Source organism: Malus domestica, chromosome 14 (assembly GCF_042453785.1).
Source record: "Malus domestica chromosome 14, GDT2T_hap1".
Lineage (NCBI taxonomy): Eukaryota > Viridiplantae > Streptophyta > Magnoliopsida > Rosales > Rosaceae > Malus > Malus domestica.
The window spans coordinates 5,953,577-5,975,264 of NC_091674.1; the positions used below are offsets into that span (position 1 = coordinate 5,953,577).

Sequence of the window (21,688 nt, forward strand, 5' to 3'; positions counted from 1 at the left end):
AGGCCCAATGTTTAAATATCAACCCAAACATAAACTTTAAATGTTCATAACTTCTTCAATACTCAATGAAATTGAGTGATTCAAAAATGAAAATCATACTTCTCGACGAGATGAAGAGAATGGTGCCTTTCTTGATGGCTAACATTCCGTGGTTTGGCTGAAAAATATCCTGAAAGGTGACTAGTTCGCGAGAAAATTGGAAAACTCGTCGGAAATTGTGTAAATTTTAAACGTTCATAACTTCTTCAATACTCAACAAAATCGAGTGATTCAAAACCGAAAATCATACTTCTCTATGAGACAAGGAGAATGGTAGATTTTCAATAGCTAACTAGTCGTGGTTTTGTTGGAAAACGGTTCGAAAGTGGCTGTCTTGGTCTTATCGAGTTAGCCACTTTCGAGCCATTTTCTGGCCAAAACACTGTGAGTTAGCTATCGAAAAAAGGTACCATTCTCTTCATCTTGTTGAGAAGTATGATTTTCATTTTTGAATCACTCGATTTCCTTGAGTATTGAAAACGTTATGAACGTTTAAAGTCTACCCAGTTTCCGGTGTGTTTTCCAGTTTTCCAGTGGACCAGTCACCTTTCAGGCTATTTTTTGGCCATCTCGGGCAACCATTGGGCTTCCAAATAGCTATAATCTTGTTCAACACTTTTCTATCTTCATTTTGATATATTATGGATCAAATTTGGTTAAGAAACGATTGAGTTACGAAGCTTTGAAAATTGCTCAAACTTCCGACCAAAAATCTTGGTTTCCGGTATGAGCTCCTAGACCACTTAAAGGAGTTTTTAACGGAAGGACCAAAATAATGGGTGGTAGACAATCTCAGGGACCATTTCTATTGATTTTTAATGTCAGGGACCAAAGTGATGTGTTATGCAAATCTCAGGGACCATTTTGGCTAAAAAGCTTTTTTTTTATGATGACTAGTTATGGGGTCCACACCTATCGAATTTCAACAATTTGAACAATTTGTTTTTCATGTTGCATTTTATAGATCATCCTTGCAAAATATTATCCAAATACATTTAATTGAGTTCAAAGAAATTGACAAACACTATCTTCTAAGAAACATTGAAATTTCATTGTAATAATTAAATTAAATAGGTAAATAGTTTCGGATTAAATTGATTTTTTTTCCATGATGATCTATGAATAGAGATCTAATCAATAGACGGTTTTTTTTTTGGATAACTATCAATAGACGGTTTAGATCGTTGAAATTTGATGTATAGTGGGTCCCACAACTAGACCCTATTTTCAACAAAACAATACTTGGCTATTCAAAAATGAGTAGAACTCCTACTCAAAACTCTTAAGTTTTAATCATAAAGCTTTGTGCTTATGGTTAAAACCGTTCATACTATGAATTACAATGTAAAGATCATCTCTGCAAAAAATAAATTAAAACTAAGGTCGTTTAGTCAATATATTGTAACAAATACATAGACAATTTGTAATGCTTTTACCAATACCGTTCATTTGTTTTTAAATAGTTTGATGACTAAACGACCTTAGTTTTAATTGATTTTTTGCATAGGCGATATTTATAGGGTGATTTATAATATAAACAGTTCTAATTATAAACTCGAAGTTCTATAAATTGACAACGAACAATTTTGAGTGGGAGTTCCTATTCGTCTATGAATGGCCAAGTATTTTTTTTTTCAAGAAAAGAAAAAAAATTGAGAATCCCTTTAGAGAGAGGTTCTATATATATACATAAACCCAGGGAGGGAGTGTCACGCCCCGATCCTGACATACATCCAGGATCGACACGTGACGTTACCAAATACCTGTATCTCAACATACCCCGTCTCCAGAATATGGCAAATCACAACTCAAGAATCGAATCGCATAGTCATTTTTCTGTATACGTTATGGCTGCATCTAACCTCCTCGTTAGACTGCCTACGTACCCTTATTAGGGATCAAGCCATTCGTAGTTCGTCCTTTCACTACACTCGAACATTCATCACATAAACCACTGTATCTCATCATAATACCACAAATCAATTATGTAGCACCTCAAGGAGCATTTAACAAGGCACAATATTAATCTCTATTCATATCATCACTCATCCACACATATGCATTCCAACACCATCCAATTGTCACATCAATCAATAATGCCAGTCAGCATATCATCAATAACACATACAATTCATCGAATTGCAGGGCTAGAGCGACACAGTTCGGCCGAAGTCTACATCTTTGAAGCTGTCTCAAATGATGCGATTTCGAACCACTCAACGAAATCCATCAACATCGGGTTCCGGACCTCTCAACGGAACTAGGACACCAAAGGGGATTTTGGACCATCACTCAACGAAATCCAAATTGGGATACGATTCCGGACCATCACTCAACGGAATCGCGGAGTAGGAGGGATTTCAGACCATCACTCAACGGAATCCAAACCAAGATACGATTCCGGACCATCACTCAACGGAATCGCGAAGTAAAAAGGAATTCCGGACCATCACTCAACAGAATCTAACCAAGCATATAATTCCGAACCATCACTCAACGGAATCACAAAATAGAAGGGATTCCGGACCATCACTTAACGGAATCCAAGCAAGCATATGATACCTACCAAATGTACCAGGTATATCTAAACCTCATCATCTCCATAATTACAACGTAGTCACTTACCATATTCACTTCTCGTGGCGACCAACTAATATGTCACACAAGCATATAAGTTCTACAGAATACTTCTAATAGGAATATACGATCACATTATCACCACATTTATCGAACTTACCTTTCACATTACTAAAAGATAATTAAACGCACATATATCACAATCATCACCCGTACACAAGCCAATTCATGTTTAATAAACATAAGTCTATGGCTATATATATATAGATCATATGTCAATAGAAATCCTATTTATAAGACCAATTCATATTCACAATTGATACCAATATAAGAAATTAAGATAATAAACAATATCACAAGTATTCAAGTCACTCTCCAACCAATGTAGTCCCACTAGACTTCACTTAAGTCTCCCATAGTACTAATTTTAGTAAGTAGGACGCTTCATGACATGTTGACCAGAAGTCAACTCTCGATCAACAGTATGGTCCATAAACTTACGTAATTTGATTCAGAAGATCTGCACCTCGGATTTCCGATCTGTAACTTTCCAAAGTCCACATTATGCACAAATAACAACATACTAAAATCTCAACATGATTCGACGGTCGGATCTCCGCCAATTTCAAAATTCAAGTGACGATCGACATTTAATTTTACAAACTTAGAAATCCAATTAGGCAAGATCTGTACGTCGGATTCTCGATCGGTAAGTTTCTATGATCCAAAAATATTATGTTCTATCACACATTAAGGTTTGGTGACGATCCAACGGTCAGATCGTCGAATCATATTTTTGACCTAACCACGGATCGTAATGAAATTAGGTTCAAACAATCAAACCATATCACAAGGATATCACTTATGAAACCAAGGCATATAAGTGAACTTAAAAGGACATCATCGGCCCACCGGCTAGGCCGCCGCCGCCGCACGCGCTGCCACGGGTGGCGGTCGGCCGCCCCAACTTGTCAGAAAATTCAACTATTTTTAAAAATTACCAAAAATTACAGAAATGAAGATCTCAAAGAGTAGAGCAAACTTTATACCTGGGCCAAGTCCAATTTGGCAGGGAAACAATTCAATTTCACTCAAACCCGCCGAAACCCTAGAAAAGGGTGTGCTTTGATTCGGTTTCCAATCGAACTCTGACGCCTCCAACACTGCTTGGGCTTTGTTCCTGAGGTTGAGGGAATTATTTTTGTGGTGTTAGTTGATGGAGTTACCTTTGAATTTGATAGATCGCCGCCCCGAATCCCGTCGCACCCACCGGTGCAAATCTCCACAATTTCGAACCCAAGCTCCCCGAATTTTGTGTGGGAATGGTAGATGAAGGGTCAAGATAATGATTTGGAGCGGTGGCTCTTCCCAATTCGTCGGAAAAAAGGGTGAAAAATCGCCGGAATTGGCTAACTAACCGGGTTTGGCCGACGGGTCAAAACCAGATCCTTCGGGATCCTGTGTTCCTCCCTTCTCTCCCTTTCCTCCTTGCTTTCACTCTCCATTGGTTACCATCCTTCCTCTCTCCTCTCCCCATTCGGCCACCTCTCTCTTTTCTACCCTCCTGCAACTCTCCTCTCCTCTCTCCCTTGCTCAATCCGACCCCATCCTTAATTCTGATTGGTTCCCCTTTCTTCCCCCCTTTTTTTCTTTCTTTAGCTGCCATTTGGCAGCTCAATTTCTTAACATTAACATTATTATTATTATTATTATTATTATTATTATTATTATTATTTCCAAAAATATGCGATCGAGGGCTTCTCATAAAAAAAACATGCGTTGTACATATAAATGTGTTGCAATTAATAATACGAAAATACGTACCTTTAAATAGTGAAATTCGGGGACGGAATTTCACAGGGAGGGTTTGTTGAGTAAAACAAGCTAGCTGTAGAATAAAAGTTGGTACAAATGGACAAACATATTTCATATAAATACATGCACACACAATATTTCATGGATTGGAGACCTGAGATTTTATGAATGGAAGTGGGAAGAGCTATGAGAGTCGCAATATTCTTCTTCAAAGACAAGTTTTATAGTTTTGGATAATGTATTTGTCCCTTGTATTATCAGTTTGTTCAACTTTAAACTCTTCTTTGTAAACTCCATATAATGATGAATATACAGAAGCAAAGATTATCAAGCAAAAGCTGCAAAACAATATCCAATCTTCACTTTCTATCTTGGCATCAGAGCTTCAATCTTCACTTTCTATCTTGGTATCATCATTCCTTCGTCCTACGTCTCAAACACATTTCCAAACCCTCATGGCTTTAAATGCTGCAAACACTATCTCTCACCCCAACGTGGCCAATTTTCTATAAAATTAGACCCCAACAAGGCCATTTTTCTTACTATAAAATTAGACCGCAACAACGCAATTCATCCTACTTATTCGAAGTTGTGGCATGCTTTTTTTGATTGATGGCTATAACAAGGTGGTTCAGCTCTGTGGGGAGCTCATGAACCAGCGCTGTGGTGACCTTTCCATCACAGATTATTTGTACATAATCAACTCACCCTCTCTGGTTCTCCCATCCCTGATGAAGATTTGCTACAATTATGAACAAGTTCGTTGTATGAAAATACTTTTGCATCCATTCAGGCTCGTGAAACACCCATTCTCTATGCTGCTCTTGGGCAAAACTATATTCAATCTTCACTTTTCTATATTGGTATCATCATTCCTTTGTCCTACGACTTAAGCACATTTCCAAACCCTTATGGCATGCACAATTTATCCCACTTTTTTCGAAGACATGGCCTGCTTTCTTTCGTCGACAACTCCACTATCTGTCCAGGAGCCACATTGTAGCGGGTTGCACAAGTGGAGCATGAGAAGAGTTTGGGCAGCGTAGGTCAGAAGATGTGCATTGGGAATACGTGCGATTAAAACAATCAAGGGTCAAGTGTCTATACATTCAACATATCTCATTGAATCCTACTACCCATGAAACGATCCTTGGTGGAGGATGGCAAGCTGTTGGGAGTAGCACCCAAGAGACCAGGGCATGGATTAGAGCTTGAAGAAGAACCACCAAAGAACCTTCACGGGAACCAAAGAAAGAGCCTCTATAGGGATAAGATAAAGAACCTCCATGGGAAGGATTTGCAGAGACACGGTGACCATAAGTCGCAGCTATGGTGGTGATTCCAGAATCACCAGGAAGAGTAACGTTAACTGTTAACATTCAACACTAAGCAACAACGCTTCAAGAGCATCATAGGAAATGGGCGTTTCACGAGCCTGAAGACCCACATTGTTCATAATTAGAGCAACTAAATCATCATCAGTGATGGGTGAGCCACGAAGGCAAGCTGATTAGCCAACAAGTTGATTCCGTTAAAAAACTCCCTGATGGAAAGGTCACCATGACTCAGGTTCATAAGCTCCCCTACGAAGCTGAACCACCCTGTTATGCGAGGAAGATGCATACCTTTCTAATGGAGAGAGCATTGGGCATCCAAGAGCTCGCCAACCATGAGAGAACAAGCTGATCATGCTGGATCCCTTCATCATTAGACATGAAGGCTGGAGGACAGATAGTGGTGCCTTTGACGAAACAAAGCAGGCCACGGCTTCAAAGAAGTGGATGAACTGTGCACGCCATAAAGGATAATTGTTGTGATCCAATTTTATAGTAAGAAATATTGCCACGTTGGGGGTAGGAGATGGTGTTTACAGGGGATAAAGCCGTGAGGGTTTCGAAATGCGTTTGAGTCATAGGACGAAGGAAGTGAAGATTGAATATAGTTCTGCTCAATAATCTTTGCTTCTGTATATTCATCATTATATAGAGGTTACAAAGAAGAGTTTGAAGTTGAACAAACTCTTGTATAACAAACTGATAATGCAAGGGATAAATACATAATCCAAAACTATAAAATTCTAGTAATAGCAAGACTATGACTGAACAACATCTTCGAAGGAATCAAGAGATTTTTGCGGGAGAGGTTGTGAGGATAAGATGTTTGAATTTCCTCCTAACGGGCTGTGCGGAGTGTGTTGTTTATCAGATTACACAATGGCATTCGAAGACCAAAAGCTGGGTGGGTTTGCCACCTGCCTTACAAGGTAGGGCACTCTTTCCCTTGTCAACAAGTTTGATACAGTTCCGGCCTATCGTTTTCGTTAATTGTCTTTAGCGGGTACTGGCTTAGTTCCTCAACTTGGTAGAGGGGGACTCGCGGGGAGATGGGGTGGGGTTCTGGGTGCAATGGTCCTTTCTCATTCGGGAGAACAATCGAACTCACACTCTGTGCAGTAGTAGAACCAATGTTTTGGATCTCGCTTTCCTTTGCACATTTCACAGTAATGTTCGTCATCATCACTTGGATTGTTTCCATATGCACTTCGAAAGAAATAGTCAAATTCATCTTTGTAACTAAGTTGAGTACCATATGTGAGCTTGAGAAAATGAGTGTCATATCTGTGCCTAGCGGTTTTAGGTAGTTTTACACATGAAATATAGAGATGGAAGTCGCATTTCATACAACTGAAGAGAAAAGGCTACGAGATATACCACAACCTTGACAAGAGCATGTACTTTCTTTGTTGGAGTGGAGGGGGTCCTCGTGAGCCTCATGCGTAACAGTCTAAAGCCGAGATTCAATTGAGGTCAACAAAGAAGACATATTTCTTAAAATGGTACGAAACCCTTGGTTTATGGCCCGCACATGTAACATTGAAACTTGTTGTCAGTAAACGGAGACTTTGGGAGGAGTGTGAGCTGGTGTCGGTGAATTGGGTGAATCATCTGTTGAGGTAATTGAGCACATCTTTTGTGGAGAAAGAAATTACATGACTTTTCTCGCTGTGTGCACCTATAGAAGGCATTGGTAATGGGTTGCTTGTAACAGAAGGCATTGGTAATGGGTTGCTTGTAACCATCACAAGTAATACTCTTATCGCTGTGTGCACCTATAGAAGGCATTGGTAATGGGTTGCTTGTAACCGTCACAAGTAATATTTCTTTCATCCTCTGCAACCTCATCACTTAAGGCGAATAAATGTTGATCTTGACTGAAGTGCTGTATCCGCTGTTGGGCTGATTCAGATTTTGGGTCCTCCTCTCCTAAACTCCCATGTTGATGATCTGCAAGGGCTCCCCGGTATCAGATTGTTGGATGTGGATGACTTATGATCATTAATGGTTTTGATGGTTGTGTCATCACCGGGTTCATGATTTTCTTCTTTTATATAAGTAGCTTCAGTCAAGAAACCCTCATTTGTCGCGCATCTATCTTGGGAAGCATAAGTGCAGTGTTGCCAACAATAAACAGCGTGGCTTTTCCCATGTTTTTATGGCAGAGCCTACATAATTGGTCTTGGGGGAAAGTGTGTTAAAAAAACCAGGTGAGCATGAGGGCGTGTTGTGGGGGGCTATTTTCATGTGTCGTAGTATTGACGTGCAGTCCCTATGGACGAAGAGCTGGCAGATACTAAACATGTAGCATCTGTTGCAAAAGCAAAATGAGTCGAACTCGTAGTCTTCAGTCAAATTTTTACCACAGACATCACACTTAGATTTCATTTTATTCTGTAGGATGGTGAATTTGTGGTCGTGAAAGTCTTTTAGTATCATGCGTGGATTGGAAGTACACTTGAGGTTGAGGTTGAATTACACTCGGAACACCTATAAGAGAGAAGCTGGAGTTGTTAGAGTTTTGGCCACATGCAACACAACAACATTGTTCTATGGTAAGAATAAGTGGGTGTTTGGGGTGCAATGGATGCAGAGTTTGAGGGTAGCTCTGCATATGATTTATAGAGAATGAAGGGGAAAACACCACTACATTGGTAGGAAATGTAGCTAGGGCCTAGCACGCTGTCTTCACACGCATTGCAGAAGTTATGTTGGACATTTTTCTGCTTTTCCTTGAAGATCAATGGATGCTTGTGACTAAAATGTTGAAGCTCCATTGATCTTCCTTCAGAAGTACACACAAAACACACACAAATATATCTATTCTACTAAGAGAAGAGGGCTTGTCAACTTTTTGCCCCATTTTCTTCCAATTTTGCCCTCACTTTTGAATACACAATGTTGACATGATGAGGGAAAAATAGTAATTTTGTACCTTTTGACAAAATAACAACCATATCCCTATTTTTCCTATTTTACCCTTTTTTTTAGATAATAACAATCATATTTTTCCAATTTTACCCTCACTTTTGATGCATAATATTTACATAAAGAGGACAAAACAGTAATTATGTAATATTAAAAAAAATATGCACTTATTAAGAGAAATTGTTCACACACACACAAAGTGTGTGCTCTCTGCTAATATATATTGTAACAACCCGTCCCGATTTTATCGGAACAAAGGGGATATTTTTGTGAAATTTCACCTTCGGCTAGATTTTTTTTTCTTTTAAAATTGATTTTTGAGTCTTAATTGGTGAGCCCAAGGGGCCCACCCCCTGATTTGTGTCTTCCTGCCTCTCATCTCTTTCTCTTCTCCTTTCTGTGTGCTCTTTCACTCTCCCTCTCGCAACTCTCTTCTTCTCGGCTCTCTCTAAAAACAGCCCTTCTAAGGGCCTTCCACAACAAACAACAACAACGTCAACCCTCCACCACCATCCTCTCTCCTCTAGGCGAACCCATGAACCCAGAAAACACCCCAAACCTTTTCCTCACCCTCGGCCGACACTATTCATCAGCTTCCTCGTCGAGTTTCTCACATTTCCGACGAAGCTAAGCCTCGAAATTGGTCCCTATCATTTTAGATCATGTCTAGGTTCACGGTTAGTAAGTTTTTGGGTGATTTTGATGGTGTAGGAACTCAGAAAGCTCAAGGGAAGTCACTGTGCAAATCTGGAAATTTCCTTGGCCGTGGTCGTTTGGCCATCTTTCAAGCCATTTTCCAGCCAACTCTGGCCACCACTCGGTCTTCACTTGCTATGAATATCTTCTCCACATTCCTAACTACATTTTTGCTTTTGAATCACCCAATTTGGTTAAGAAACGAAGAAGTTACGAAACTTTGAAAATTGTCTAAACCTTAGGCCAAAAACGCAGTTTTCCTGCGAGCACCTCCCATTTCGAGATGTTTTCCGGCCAAACTACAGCTAGTTGGCCGATATGCAGGGTATCAATCTCTTCATCTCGTCGAGTGCTACAACTTTCATGTTTGGATCACTTGATTTGGATGAGCAACGAAGAAGTTATGAGCCTTGGAAAATCAACCCAGAAACGGGCCAATTCATTGGCCTAAAAATGGGTCAACCCGACCCAAGTCCTTTGAAACCAGTCCAAAACCCACGGGCCTCCAGCCCAACCCGTGACCCTTTTAAGCCCAAACCCAATTAATTACCCTAGGCCCTTTTATCAACCCAATTCCCTAACCCATTAACCTAGAAACCCAAAATCCTTTAGGCCTAAACCCCTTAGCCCATTTACCTATACCCAACCCAATTTTCTAATTCTAAAACCAAGGTTCTAAAAAACGCTAGGCACCAGTCGGGCAGTGGGTAGGGGCCTAGTGCCTAGGCGGCTAGGCGGGGTCTAGACGGGCGCCTAGGTGAATTTATGTAAATTTATTATATATCTTGTAAATAATTGCCTATTTACCATAAAAGCAAACTATACTTGTATGAATAATAGAATAATGATAAAATGTAAAATGATAGTAGAAGAATACACAAAGTACATCCATCCAACATGTTCAATATTTAAAAAACAGTAAGCATATATAGGTAATGTAACACGTTATTTAAAAAAAAAAAAAGAACATATATATATATATATATATATATATATAATGTAAAGAATTTTAAGTACATAATTTGAAAAAAAAAGAGAGTAGATAATAATATATAATGTATTTGTTTAATAATGGGAGTAGGTAACGTTTTTAAATATAATTCATAAGCCTAGTGCCTTCCTTTTGACGTCTTGGAATTTGATCTAACAGGAGGGATGGCTTTTGACAGAGGGCAGTGACTTTTGACACATTGGAAATCGGTAAGGCCCTTAATTTGGGGTTTCTCGTTTCCTCTCCCTCCCATTTTTCTTCTATTGCTCCACCAGAATTCCCCATCTTCTCCACCTAATTAAGTTTCTCGTTTCCTATCCCTCCATTCTTCTTCGATTGCTCCGCCTGATTCCCTAACTCTCCGCCTAATTTCCATCTTCTTGCTCTATATAATTTTCCAAAACCTAATCATGAGTCCAGTCAATTTCCTCAAGCACAGCGAAGCAATCCTCTTTGGAGAAGAAATCTGGGCTTTCAGGTCAAAGTTCTCATTTTTTTTTCTTGCAATTGCATTGTTATTCCAATTCCTTCTACATATCTCTCACACGTTTACTCTTCCCTCACGCTCTCTCGGTTTCTCTTTCGTCACCCTCATGGTGTAGTGAAACGAAATATTTTAACAGAACCGCCGTGGAGGCCGCTTAGCCTGGCACCTAGCCCGCCTAGTCGGCTGCCTAGGCACCGCCTAATACCCTTGTCAATTTCCTGAACATTTTTTAAATAATCGCGACGGCAGCCCGACGCCTAGTGCCTAGGCGGCTACACAGACCGCGTTTTAATACACTGTCTAAAACCTAACCCAAAACCCTAAGTGAACTAAGGCCCCTGGGCCGTGTGAAGCATGGACCTAAGCTCAAAAACCCTAGGGTCCTTCGGCCCAAACCCTCCAGCCCATCAGACGGAATATTCTAAAAATATTTCCCTGTTGACTTTTGTTGACTTTTTGGAAAATTAACCGGGACTTTTCTTGGGGTAATTCGATGTCCTGAATCCTTTTTTGACGTTCGTTTTCGCAAATTCAATTGTTATAATATAGTTTTATTAATGGGACCCTTTATGTGCTTAGGGGCAATTATTTGTGACAATTCCGTGTTCGCTAGTTTGCATGGCTCTTCGGCGGTTAAGTATTTGTGAGTGGACCCCTTCTAAAAATGCATGTTTTAATAGTAGAAATGCATACATGAAAAGCATGAGTTAATTATTACGTTTTGTGAAACGCTTTGAAATAACATGCTTACTGAGACTATTTTGAATTATTACTATTTTTCGTATAACCCATGTTCTTTATAGGATATCTGATGGATGACGATATAATATTTAGAACATGTTTCGAACACTTCTTTATAGTATAGATGATGGATGACTTTATACTATGAAGATGCTTTCCAATTATATATATGTTCAATGGTTTTGTACTTACCTAGTGGTCCCTATTTCGCTACGGAATGAGTGATAAATTCCGTCATGAGCGAGGGTACGATGTTGGCATGGCCTGAAGATGGTTTTCCTCTGGCTATTAGCATAGGGACGGGGAGCTGGCACCAGGCCTGGGGTGATTTTCCTCTGGCAATTGGCACATAGACAAGGAGCTGGCATGGGGCCTGAAGGGATATTGGACATTTACTAGTGATTACGATATATACGAGATATGTTTTGAGACATTGCACGACATGCTAGGTTTCGGAAAACCTATTTTTATCATGATATATGTGTTTTTATAAAACCTGGGGGTTAGTATGTTGATAACTGTTTTATTTTATATATATAAACTTAGTTCATTCATGTTTGTTTTGTGCCCCCTTCAGGACTTAGAATCGAGGCATACAATCCTGGCGTCAAGGAACTTCCGCATCGGCATCTTCGAGTTCTCTCGGTGTATGATCCATCCTTTGTTCATTCAATTTTATATTATTTTTTTAGTGTTCTAGTTAGTTGTATGCTCTGAACACGTTTCTTAAATGCTTATTCTTTATTCTTTTATATTTATAAGTCTTATCTATCCCTTGTTTTTAGCATTTGCACTCAATAAATGACTTTCGTCACCCTCAAGTGTCGGCCAACACGTGCCTATCCTGGTATTCGTGATGTGTCATATATATATATATGTTAGCATAAATCTTATAAGCCATGCTCGGTAAAGCTTTCGTTATTTATTACTTAAAAGTTGTTATTCTTACTTGTCACCTAAGCAAAGAATCCAAAAGTGCCTGCTGATAGGGGGAGAACATTCCGTGCAGTGCATCTAAAATTGTATTTTTCTTTGTGAAAATCTGAAGTTAACTATATATGGCTTGATTAATGTATGATTAGTCGCACAGATAACCAGTTCAATTACATAGTAGAATCAAATCACAAACAAAACATAAATTGCATCTGGAAACTTGCCCCGGTTGAGGATTACTTGTAGACCTAGTGATAGGATTAAAAGCACACCACAAAGTAGCACACAAATGTCCTATTGATTTTCCTTATTGACGCTAAGATTTGTCAATTATAGCATATGAAAATAAGGGTCTTTCCCGCAGAAGATTGTCTTATCTAACTACTTAAAATGTCACAAAAACTAGGTTACTGTCCCTACTGACCAGCCACCGTTAAATAATTATTAGACCGACTTACACTTATTTAAAGTCTACGAAATTTTATATGCAGACACTAGACACACAAAGCTACACTGACACAAAAGTTTGATATTTTTGGAGTTGATTTGCTATTAAAATTAAATTGCACAAAAACAGGACAGAAACAGATTTTAAGTAGTTCACAAATTAAGAAAAACGAGTTATGGGAATTGCTATCCACCACCAAATAATCATGCAAGCATGTTATATTTCATTCAAATTCCTTTTATTTCTGGATGAAGATGCTCAAGTTGGCTCAATGTTAGAACTCAACCTATTACTCTTTCTTATGTAGTATGTTAAGAGAATGACGTTTTCAACTTAACTTAGTCCCTAGCATGCAATCTAGAGTGTTCATAGATTTAACAAGTAAAAATTTAACAAGTAGAAATCATTAAGAACGAAAAGAGTTTGAGTAATCACAATGCATCGTAAGTACTAGCGTTGTCTTACTTATCCCAGAAATTGGTTCACATGTTAATCGCAATTAACAAGTACTACTCTATAACATATGTAGGTCCTCATTCGACAAGGGTAGATACACATATATTCATAGTTTTATAATCCTAGAAATGTTTACTAAGTATGCATCCATAGAAAACATATAAAGAATTCATCAATGACATAAGTAGTGAACCAATTTCATCCATTCATAAAAATAATTCCAACGAAATGTCATAACAAACTTGCAATGATATTAGGGGCTTCAAAACAACCCCTAACTACTAAAAATTTGGTTACACGTGTTCATCATAACTGAAAAACAATCTAAATTAAACATAAAAAGTTAAGAAGGATAGAACCTAGAAACGGCTCAAGGTTGAAGACTCCTCCTCCTCTCCTCTCTTTGATGTTGTCTCTCCTATTTTCATGTTGAGTCTTTTTTCCCTTCTTCTCCTAAGACTTATATAGGAGAGAAAAGAAAAGAGAGGAGAGTGAAGAAACATCACTCCTTGAATCACTCCTTGAAACACTCCTTAAAACACTCTCCTTAAAACACTCTCCTTGAATCACTCCTTAAAACACTCTCCTTGAATCAATCCATAAAACACTCTCCTTGAATCACTCCTTAAAACACTCTCCTTGAATCAATCCATAAAACACTCTCCTTGAATCACTCCTTAAAAACACTCCTTATCTATTTACAATAACAAGAAAAGCAAACTCCCTTAATTGAAGGGAAAGTACATTATGAATAAGTATCCTATGAGACTTTTTTGTAACTGAACAGCTCCTTTTAATTCTGTCATAACTTCTTGTAGAAAACTCCGAATCACAAGCTGTAAAGACCATGAGAAAGAAGACTTCCAGGGCTTTCCAACCAAATATCGCCCATTTTCTAATTCGTTCAGAGATGTTCACAGCTTGCTTCCAAAGTCAGCTGATCTGCACAGACAATTTTGACGAATTTGTTACTTAAAATCCCACTTGTGCTATTTTTCCTTTCTTTGCTTGACATATCATACAAAACACAAAAACAAAGTAAATAGCTCAAAAATATAAGGAACTAACTAAGAAAAGACAAGTGAATTTGATGTAAAATATATATAAATATGAGCTTATCACCTAGTCGACCATAGCAGGAGGGTCCTTCGTAAACTTAGGGCATTCCATAGCTTCGACATCCACTTGATCTGGCAATTCAATCCCAATGCTCGTCAACTTTGGCAGTTCCAACAGATACAGTGTCCTTAACTTTTTGAATGTATACTTAGATGGTGTATCACATTCAACCAAAGTTTGCAATCTATCACAAAATTGCACATGGAGAATTCCGAGGTTTTCTGGAAGCTGGGATGAGGGAAAGACATTCACAATCATTGGACAACAATCTAGAAACAACTGTTTAAGATTCTTAAAGCACTCTGGTTCCGCATTCCCATTGTATAGACTTCTCAACTTCGGAAGGTTCGAAACCCATAGAATCTCTAAACTTCTCCCCAGTCTGACATTTGCCTCTTCTCCACAGAGAATGCTCTCAATTTTACTGCATCTCTCTATCCAACAGCCCTTCATTACCTCCACAACGTCAGCACCTAAATCAGATAGGCAACTTATAATGTCATTGTCAACCAAAGATATGCAGTCGGAATGCTTGAGGACACTTTTGAAACCATGAGGGAAACCATGAGGAAGACCATATGATCCATGGATTTCCAAAGACCGATCATGCTCTTCAGGAAAACACAAGTGTCTGGTGCTTGAGTACACATCTTTGACAATTTCATCTTTGCAGAAGATGATATCTCCATCTTCACCTTGCTTCTTGGTTACAAAGAAACAAAATTTTTTGAACTTTGTTTCCCACACCTTGGGATTTTTGTCCAAAAACTGAAAAATTTCCGTTCCACTTACAGATATGGAAGGTTTGTCATTGTCACAAAAGATATCAGCATGCTCAAAGATACCACATTGATCCCAGTTGACCTCTTGTGGTATACGCTTTATCTTTCCAACATCCAGATCATGCATACTCCTCACGTCTGGAAGATAAAGGTGCTTTAAATTAGTCAATTCAGATATCTCATAGGGAAATTTTTTCATTCTGGTTCCTGAAAGATCCAGAACCTCCAGACGACTAAGTGATCCTAGCAGCAGCAACTCTTCTATCCGTGAACAATCTTTCAGCAAGAGTTGGACGAGGTTGCTAAAAGTGTTTAGAGGTGGCAGACTCCCAATTGCTGTTCCAGAAAGATCAAGAATCTCAAGTAGTGTTAGTGCTTCTAGGTTTTGCACTGTTTCCATCGACGAACAACCTTTTAGTGCGAGTTGTCTGAGGTTGGTGAGTCTGGACATGGACGGTAGCATTGTAAGTGGGATTCCTGTTAGGTTGAGAATTCTAAGGTCATCCATATGCTCCAAGAACCCAGCTTCAAAGTCAACTAAAGAAATGGCACCGCATAGATCAAGTTCCTCAAGTTTTGACAGATGTTCAAGAGGAGGGAGCTTTTTTAGGTTGCTGCAATTTCTGAGTATGAGATGACAGAAGATTCTGGCTTTGGGAAGGGACGGTAGAAACTCAATTTTAGAGTCTGAGAGGTTGAGTGTACGAATACATGACATATTTTCAAAGGACTTTTCATGTATTCCTTTCAATGCCGTACAACCTGAAACATCAAGAATCTCTAATTTTTCAAGGGCATTCAGGTGGGGCAAATCAACCAATGCCACACAACCAGAAAGATTGAGAACCTGGAGTCTGAGAAGGCCCTCCATCGCAGGCAGTTTCTCTAGAACCGTACAGTCCATTAACAGGAGTTGGCGAAGGTTAACTAGGTTGGACAAAGATGGTAATTCTTTTACTTTGGCTTTCGAAAAGTTGAGAACTCGAAGGAACCTCATATGTTGTAAGGATTTGTCTTCAATTTCAGCCAGATTTCTTGAGCCGGAAAGGTCAAGCTGTTCAAGCTCTTTAGTTGCTCCTATGGGGGGCAGTTTTACAAGATGAGAACAATCTCTTAAGACAAGATCAGAAAGGTTGCTAACACTTGAAGGCAGACAACTAATTTGAGTCTGAGATAAATCAAGGACTTTAAGGCCATCCAATGGTTCTTTTTGTATTTCTTGTAAACTTGTAGCACCCGAAAGATCAAGAATTTGAAGCTGAGTTAGTGTGTTCAAGATGGGCAGTCTTTTTAAGCTTCTGCAACCAGCTAATAGAAGCCGAGTGAGATCACCAAGATTGTGAAGAAAAGGTAGGCGACTAATTTGGGAATTGGAAAGATCAATTAACTGAAGTTTCTGAAGCGGAGCAAAGGTTTTGTCTTGAAACTTTTTGAAAGATGTAGCACCATGAAGATCAAGCACCTGGAGGTTTTCAAACGATTTCAAGCTTGGAAGCTCTGTCAATTGAGAACAACCTCTAAGGATGAGCCACCGTAGTTCAGTTTTTTGAAAGAGAGAACCAGGTAGTGATTTGATATTGGCACCAGAAAGGTTAAGGCTTCGAAGGTGAGGCATGTCTGTGAAAAGATCATCATCGATTTTCTCCAAGCAGGTAGCACCAGATATCTCAAGAACATTTAAGTTTTTAAATTCTCGGAGGTGATCAATTTTCTCCAAGAGATCACAGCATCTGAGCACAAGAATAGAAAGGTTCTTTAAGCTTGTCAAGGACAAGGGTAGAGATCTGAACCTGGGATTCAATACAGTTAATATCCGGAGCTCCTGCATTGGTTGAAAATATTTTTCAGGGACTTCTCTACTGAGGCAGCGTCCATCCATCACAAGTGTAGAGACTTTTCCCCAGGTTTTAGCACTGCACGGCGATTTTATCATACCATCAGTGTGTGTGAGCCTCCCAAGACCTTCCCACTTGGAATTTGCAAACACATTAACCAATCCCAGGCTTGCAGTCCCAGTAAACCCACGACGGCGGTGATCAGCTATACTTGAAAAGATTCCTCCCATGATATTATTCTCCTGGCGTCTTAGCATGCCACGATCTATAAGCTCCATCAGAATGCAATGTCCTTGCTCATAGGCTTTCTCGATATGATCAATGCATCCGACATACCCTTCCATTATCCAATGAGTGATCAACTCTTTGTAATGCAGACAGACATTATTGCTGAAAAATTGCATGCTATGCCAAAAACAGTCTGCCAGAACACCGCTTGGCAACGTGTCATACCAAGCACGATGTAGCAGATTTATTGCAGCTCTCTCATCATCAGCTGCTGCTTCCGAAACACTTTCCAATGACCAAACCCCAGAACCAATATGTTCAACAGAGTTGAATGCTTTTGCCATTGCGATGATTTCACTAGGCATGGACTTTCTCATCTCCACAATCACCTTGGATAACATTTCAAAGCCCGGAGAGTCGGAAAATACTTTCTTGATATTTTCTTTCAATAAAAGCTTTGACTCTTCTGTAGACAATTGATCTACGTTTGTGTGGATGGTCTGAATTGCTCCGTGCTCCTCCTCTGTGGTGCGCTTCTCCTCTGCGTTGCGCTTTTTGTCACCATCATCTCTAGTTATTAAAACCTTAAAAGAACTCATATCATTCAAACCCGGCAGCGTCTTCAGTTCTGAGATAATGTCTTTCACAGACCGCTCGTAAGGAACATCATCCAGGATTAGTAGAAAATATTTGTCTTCTTTATGTGCTGCGGATATCAATCCTTTAAGTTTGATGGCTATTCTCTGTTTCAATTCCAACCTCATGTTCTCCTCCTCCACCTTGACGTCATCGTCATCATATTCCTCAGGAATAGAGATTAGAGATAGCTGGCCGGCAATGTTCTTAAGTAGAGAGCTGCTGTCATATTGTTTATTCAGATACACCCATAGAATGTCATGGATTAAGTCTCTCTTCATGCTTATCTCTCTTGCCGTCCACGTTTTCCATGCTCCACGCATACCATCAAGAACGATTGTTGTTACACCATCGTTCTTCAGCGGCTCCAGTATCTTTTCTATCCATTCCTTCATACCTAAAGCCATTTCTGACTCCAAAAATTAAACAAAATAAGTCTCAGAAGAAAGTAAAATAGCAGAGTTATCAGCACAAAGGAAAAACTAAACCAAGTACAATCAGATGTTCACATACCTAATCCTTCAGTGCAAGCAAACGCAAATACTTCCTTGAAAAGTTAAAGAAACTCCGTTTTCCCCTCACCCGAGGTAGCTAAATTGGAATGATACCAGGTTTGCAGTTTTGGGGCAGCCTGTATTGAATTGAGTCAGTCGTTAGCTTGCTAGATGGTAGATGGTAAACCACGAATCAGCAATTAAAAAACAAAGAAATTTTTTTGTTCAACTATTATATGTCATGGAATTGCAAGGTTTCGGGTGAATATTAAAGCTTGATTAAACTGAATTATATGGTTCAGAATTCAGATTTCAAAGGGAGCTTATACAAAATTACAAATATGTACAAAGCCACACAAGTTCTTTGATAACTCAGCAATTTATTCACCCTTTGTATCGAAATTTAAAGAATTGTGGATCCGAAAAATAGAACCATTTTATATTTGAAATAAACGGAGTATCCTTTCTTGATCTAGAGAGCTCAAACTACAATATGATGATAACAAAGTTGTCCTGAATTTTAGAATATCGCTATAAAGAGAGTAACAGAAAAACAACACATGAGCCAGTTTTCGGCATATCGAATTAATTCTTGTTGAATACAATCCATAATATGAAATTTGGTAGGAAACATGTGCCTGAAGTCTATATGAATGAACTTACGTAAAAACCTTTGAAGAAATTTATTTACGGTGGCTTTGTCTATGGAGGAGATAGCCTCGCACACCACGGCAGTGCACTGCAATGGAAATGGCCACCACCGTCAAGCTGTCCTAGTAACTGAAGCTGGAGAGTGATACTGTAATTTGAAAACGCGCCATTACGTTGTAAAAAGAAATTTATATCTTCTTCTAAAGCAGAAGCAATGTCACCTAGCTCAAGTCACACGACCGCTCGACTACTTAATCTTTTGATGCTTGGGTCGGTTGCAACCGGTCTTGGTATTTTAGGGGAGACTTTGGATTTGGTCCCTAATCACGAATACTCTTTAACTAAAACTTTAATTGTATTCAATTTTTCATCAAAGTCCCTTGACTTTGACAACCTCATAATATCAATATTAATATGTATATTTCTATAAGTTTGACATTTATGAAATTTATATTCCCATATTGTGTGTGTATATATATGTGGCATATAAATCCTAGATTTAAACTCCCTCATTATATTACAATGTAATAATATGAAATGGCTACAGTAAAAAATTTTCAAAATTTTTTATTGAATAAATGAATAAAAACAATGTAATAATATGAAATCATAAATAGCAAAAGAATGTATCCATAGTGTTAAAAAATTGTAAATAAGCTATATAGTAATGTACCCAAAAATTCATATGGATACATTATTTTGATTGAAATTTTATTATACCAAAATCTTAAAATAAAATTTTATTAATTTGAATACTTTAACTGAAAGACAAAATATTAAATTTTAATATTAATTTCTCCCTATAATCTTACAAAGATTGATAATTCGTCTTACAGTTATCAGATTTTTTTAGTTTTTCACAAAATAAAATGTTTTATTTTATATTTTTAAAATAAGGGTACATTTGAGGTTGAAAAAGGGGTATATTTATAGATTTTACATTAAAAAATTGGGTTCATATTTTAGAAATTTCTTATACTAAATTAATAAGAGTACAAATGCAACGTTTCTAATACTAAATTAATATATTTTAGAAATTTAATTTAATTATGCTAATATGTAAATATTTTATTATTGAAATAATGACATTCATTAAAACCTAAGGACCTTGATAAAATATTACAAAGAAATAAGATTTTAATCAATGAAATATAAAACAGAGGGATGAGAACCTAACATTTCCTTATTTTAGTGTTTATGGTTTTGTATTTTATTTATCCTCGTTTTTTTAAATGAATCTCAAACGCACACCGAAAAGAATTGTTAGGTGGTATAAATGTATTCTTAATTGTAGACCAAATTTAAATGTTTTCAATTAATTTGTACTAATTGTTGAGGTTTAATTCGACGATATAAATTTTTGTTTTGTTCTTCTTAACCAATCTCTGTTCAACCGCATCATGATACTACAAATCTCTAAGAAATTAATACAAAAATTAAGCAAATTTACACAAGAAAACAGTATAGCTTAATTGTCTTTTTATCACCTAATAAAAAGCTCTCACACTCAAAACTAGCATATGGGCATACACAAAGTGTGCGAGAAATTTTTTTTATTTTTGTTTTTGAAATAGAAGGAGAGAGGAAGAGAGTGATAGAGAATGTGGGAGTGAGAATTTTTTTTATTTTTTATTTTTTTAAATTAGATATATGTTAGGATTACATGTAGGTAAGGTTTTGAAAAGAAAAAAAAACAAAATTTGGTTGTGTGAAATTACATTATTTCTTATTCATGTTTTGTTTTAATTAGAAGGTTAAACTGATAATTTTATAGAATTTTAGTTGACAATGAGTGTTTTATTAATTAGTAGAGAAGAGATAATGTCAGCCACAAGCACCAAATTAACACTTCAATTTTAACCAAATAAAAAGAAATAATCGTGCACATAATAATGAAGAAAGTTAGAAAGAGCAAAAACCTGATGGTGGAGTTGAACCTGCAAGTCTGAGAGTTGAAAACCAAGCTCTGCAGGACAACGCCAAGGAGACCAGCTTGCTTTAATGTTTAATGTTGTTTTTAGTATCGCTATTTCTTCTGAACAAATAACTTTGGTTAACCCCTCCAGTTGGTTTTTGCTTAAATGTTTAATCCTGTTCCCAGTATCGCTATTTATTCTGAACAAAGAACTTTGGTTAAGTCTTCCAAAAAAAAAAAAAGAACTTTGGTTAACCCCCTCGAGTTGGTTTTCTTCTTCTTCTTTTTTACCCTTTTTCCTTTTCCTTTTCCTTTTCTTTAGTTGCAATTTTGGAATTTTTTTTCCCCTTTTTCCTTTTCCTTTTCTTTAGTTACAATTTTGGAATTATTTGGCGTAAAATCCAAATATTTTGGATTCCTCCTCTTTTCTAAAGTTTTGTACTTGGCGTCTTGTCTGGTTGAAGAGAAATTCTTGAACAGGGACTGTCCTCCGGTCCCTTTTGTGTGCCTTGGGCGGACACGTGTTGGGGCACGGAAGCCCTACTGAAGATTTTCTCATGGCTGGGCCTTGTTAATCTCTTAA

The 21,688-nt window shown here is 37.9% G+C and overlaps 1 protein-coding gene across 4 annotated transcripts; it reads right to left on the reverse strand.

Moving 5' to 3' along the window:
* Positions 1-14,105: 14,105 nt before the first annotated feature.
* LOC114820872 (putative disease resistance protein At4g19050) lies at positions 14,106-21,332 on the reverse strand. 4 transcript variants are annotated; one of them, XM_070812354.1, is made up of 5 exons: positions 21,110-21,332; positions 19,203-19,338; positions 18,559-18,676; positions 14,568-18,454; positions 14,106-14,387 (listed from the first exon to the last, which is right to left on the reverse strand). In XM_070812354.1, the coding sequence occupies exon 4, from the start codon at positions 18,450-18,452 to the stop codon at positions 14,568-14,570; it is 3,885 nt and encodes a 1,294-aa protein (XP_070668455.1). In that variant the 5' UTR covers positions 18,453-18,454; positions 18,559-18,676; positions 19,203-19,338; positions 21,110-21,332; the 3' UTR covers positions 14,106-14,387. The 4 variants fall into 4 exon arrangements, with proteins under 4 accessions (XP_070668455.1, XP_070668457.1, XP_070668458.1 ...); XM_070812356.1 differs by lacking the exon at positions 19,203-19,338 and having other exon boundaries at positions 21,110-21,297; XM_070812357.1 differs by lacking the exon at positions 19,203-19,338 and having other exon boundaries at positions 14,568-18,458; positions 21,110-21,297.
* Positions 21,333-21,688: the final 356 nt, after the last annotated feature.

Coding starts and splice junctions, on each gene's coding strand:
- LOC114820872 (XM_070812354.1), bottom strand. CDS start 18,452: ATGGCTTTAGGTATGAAGGAATGGATAGAAAAGATACTGGAGCCGCTG.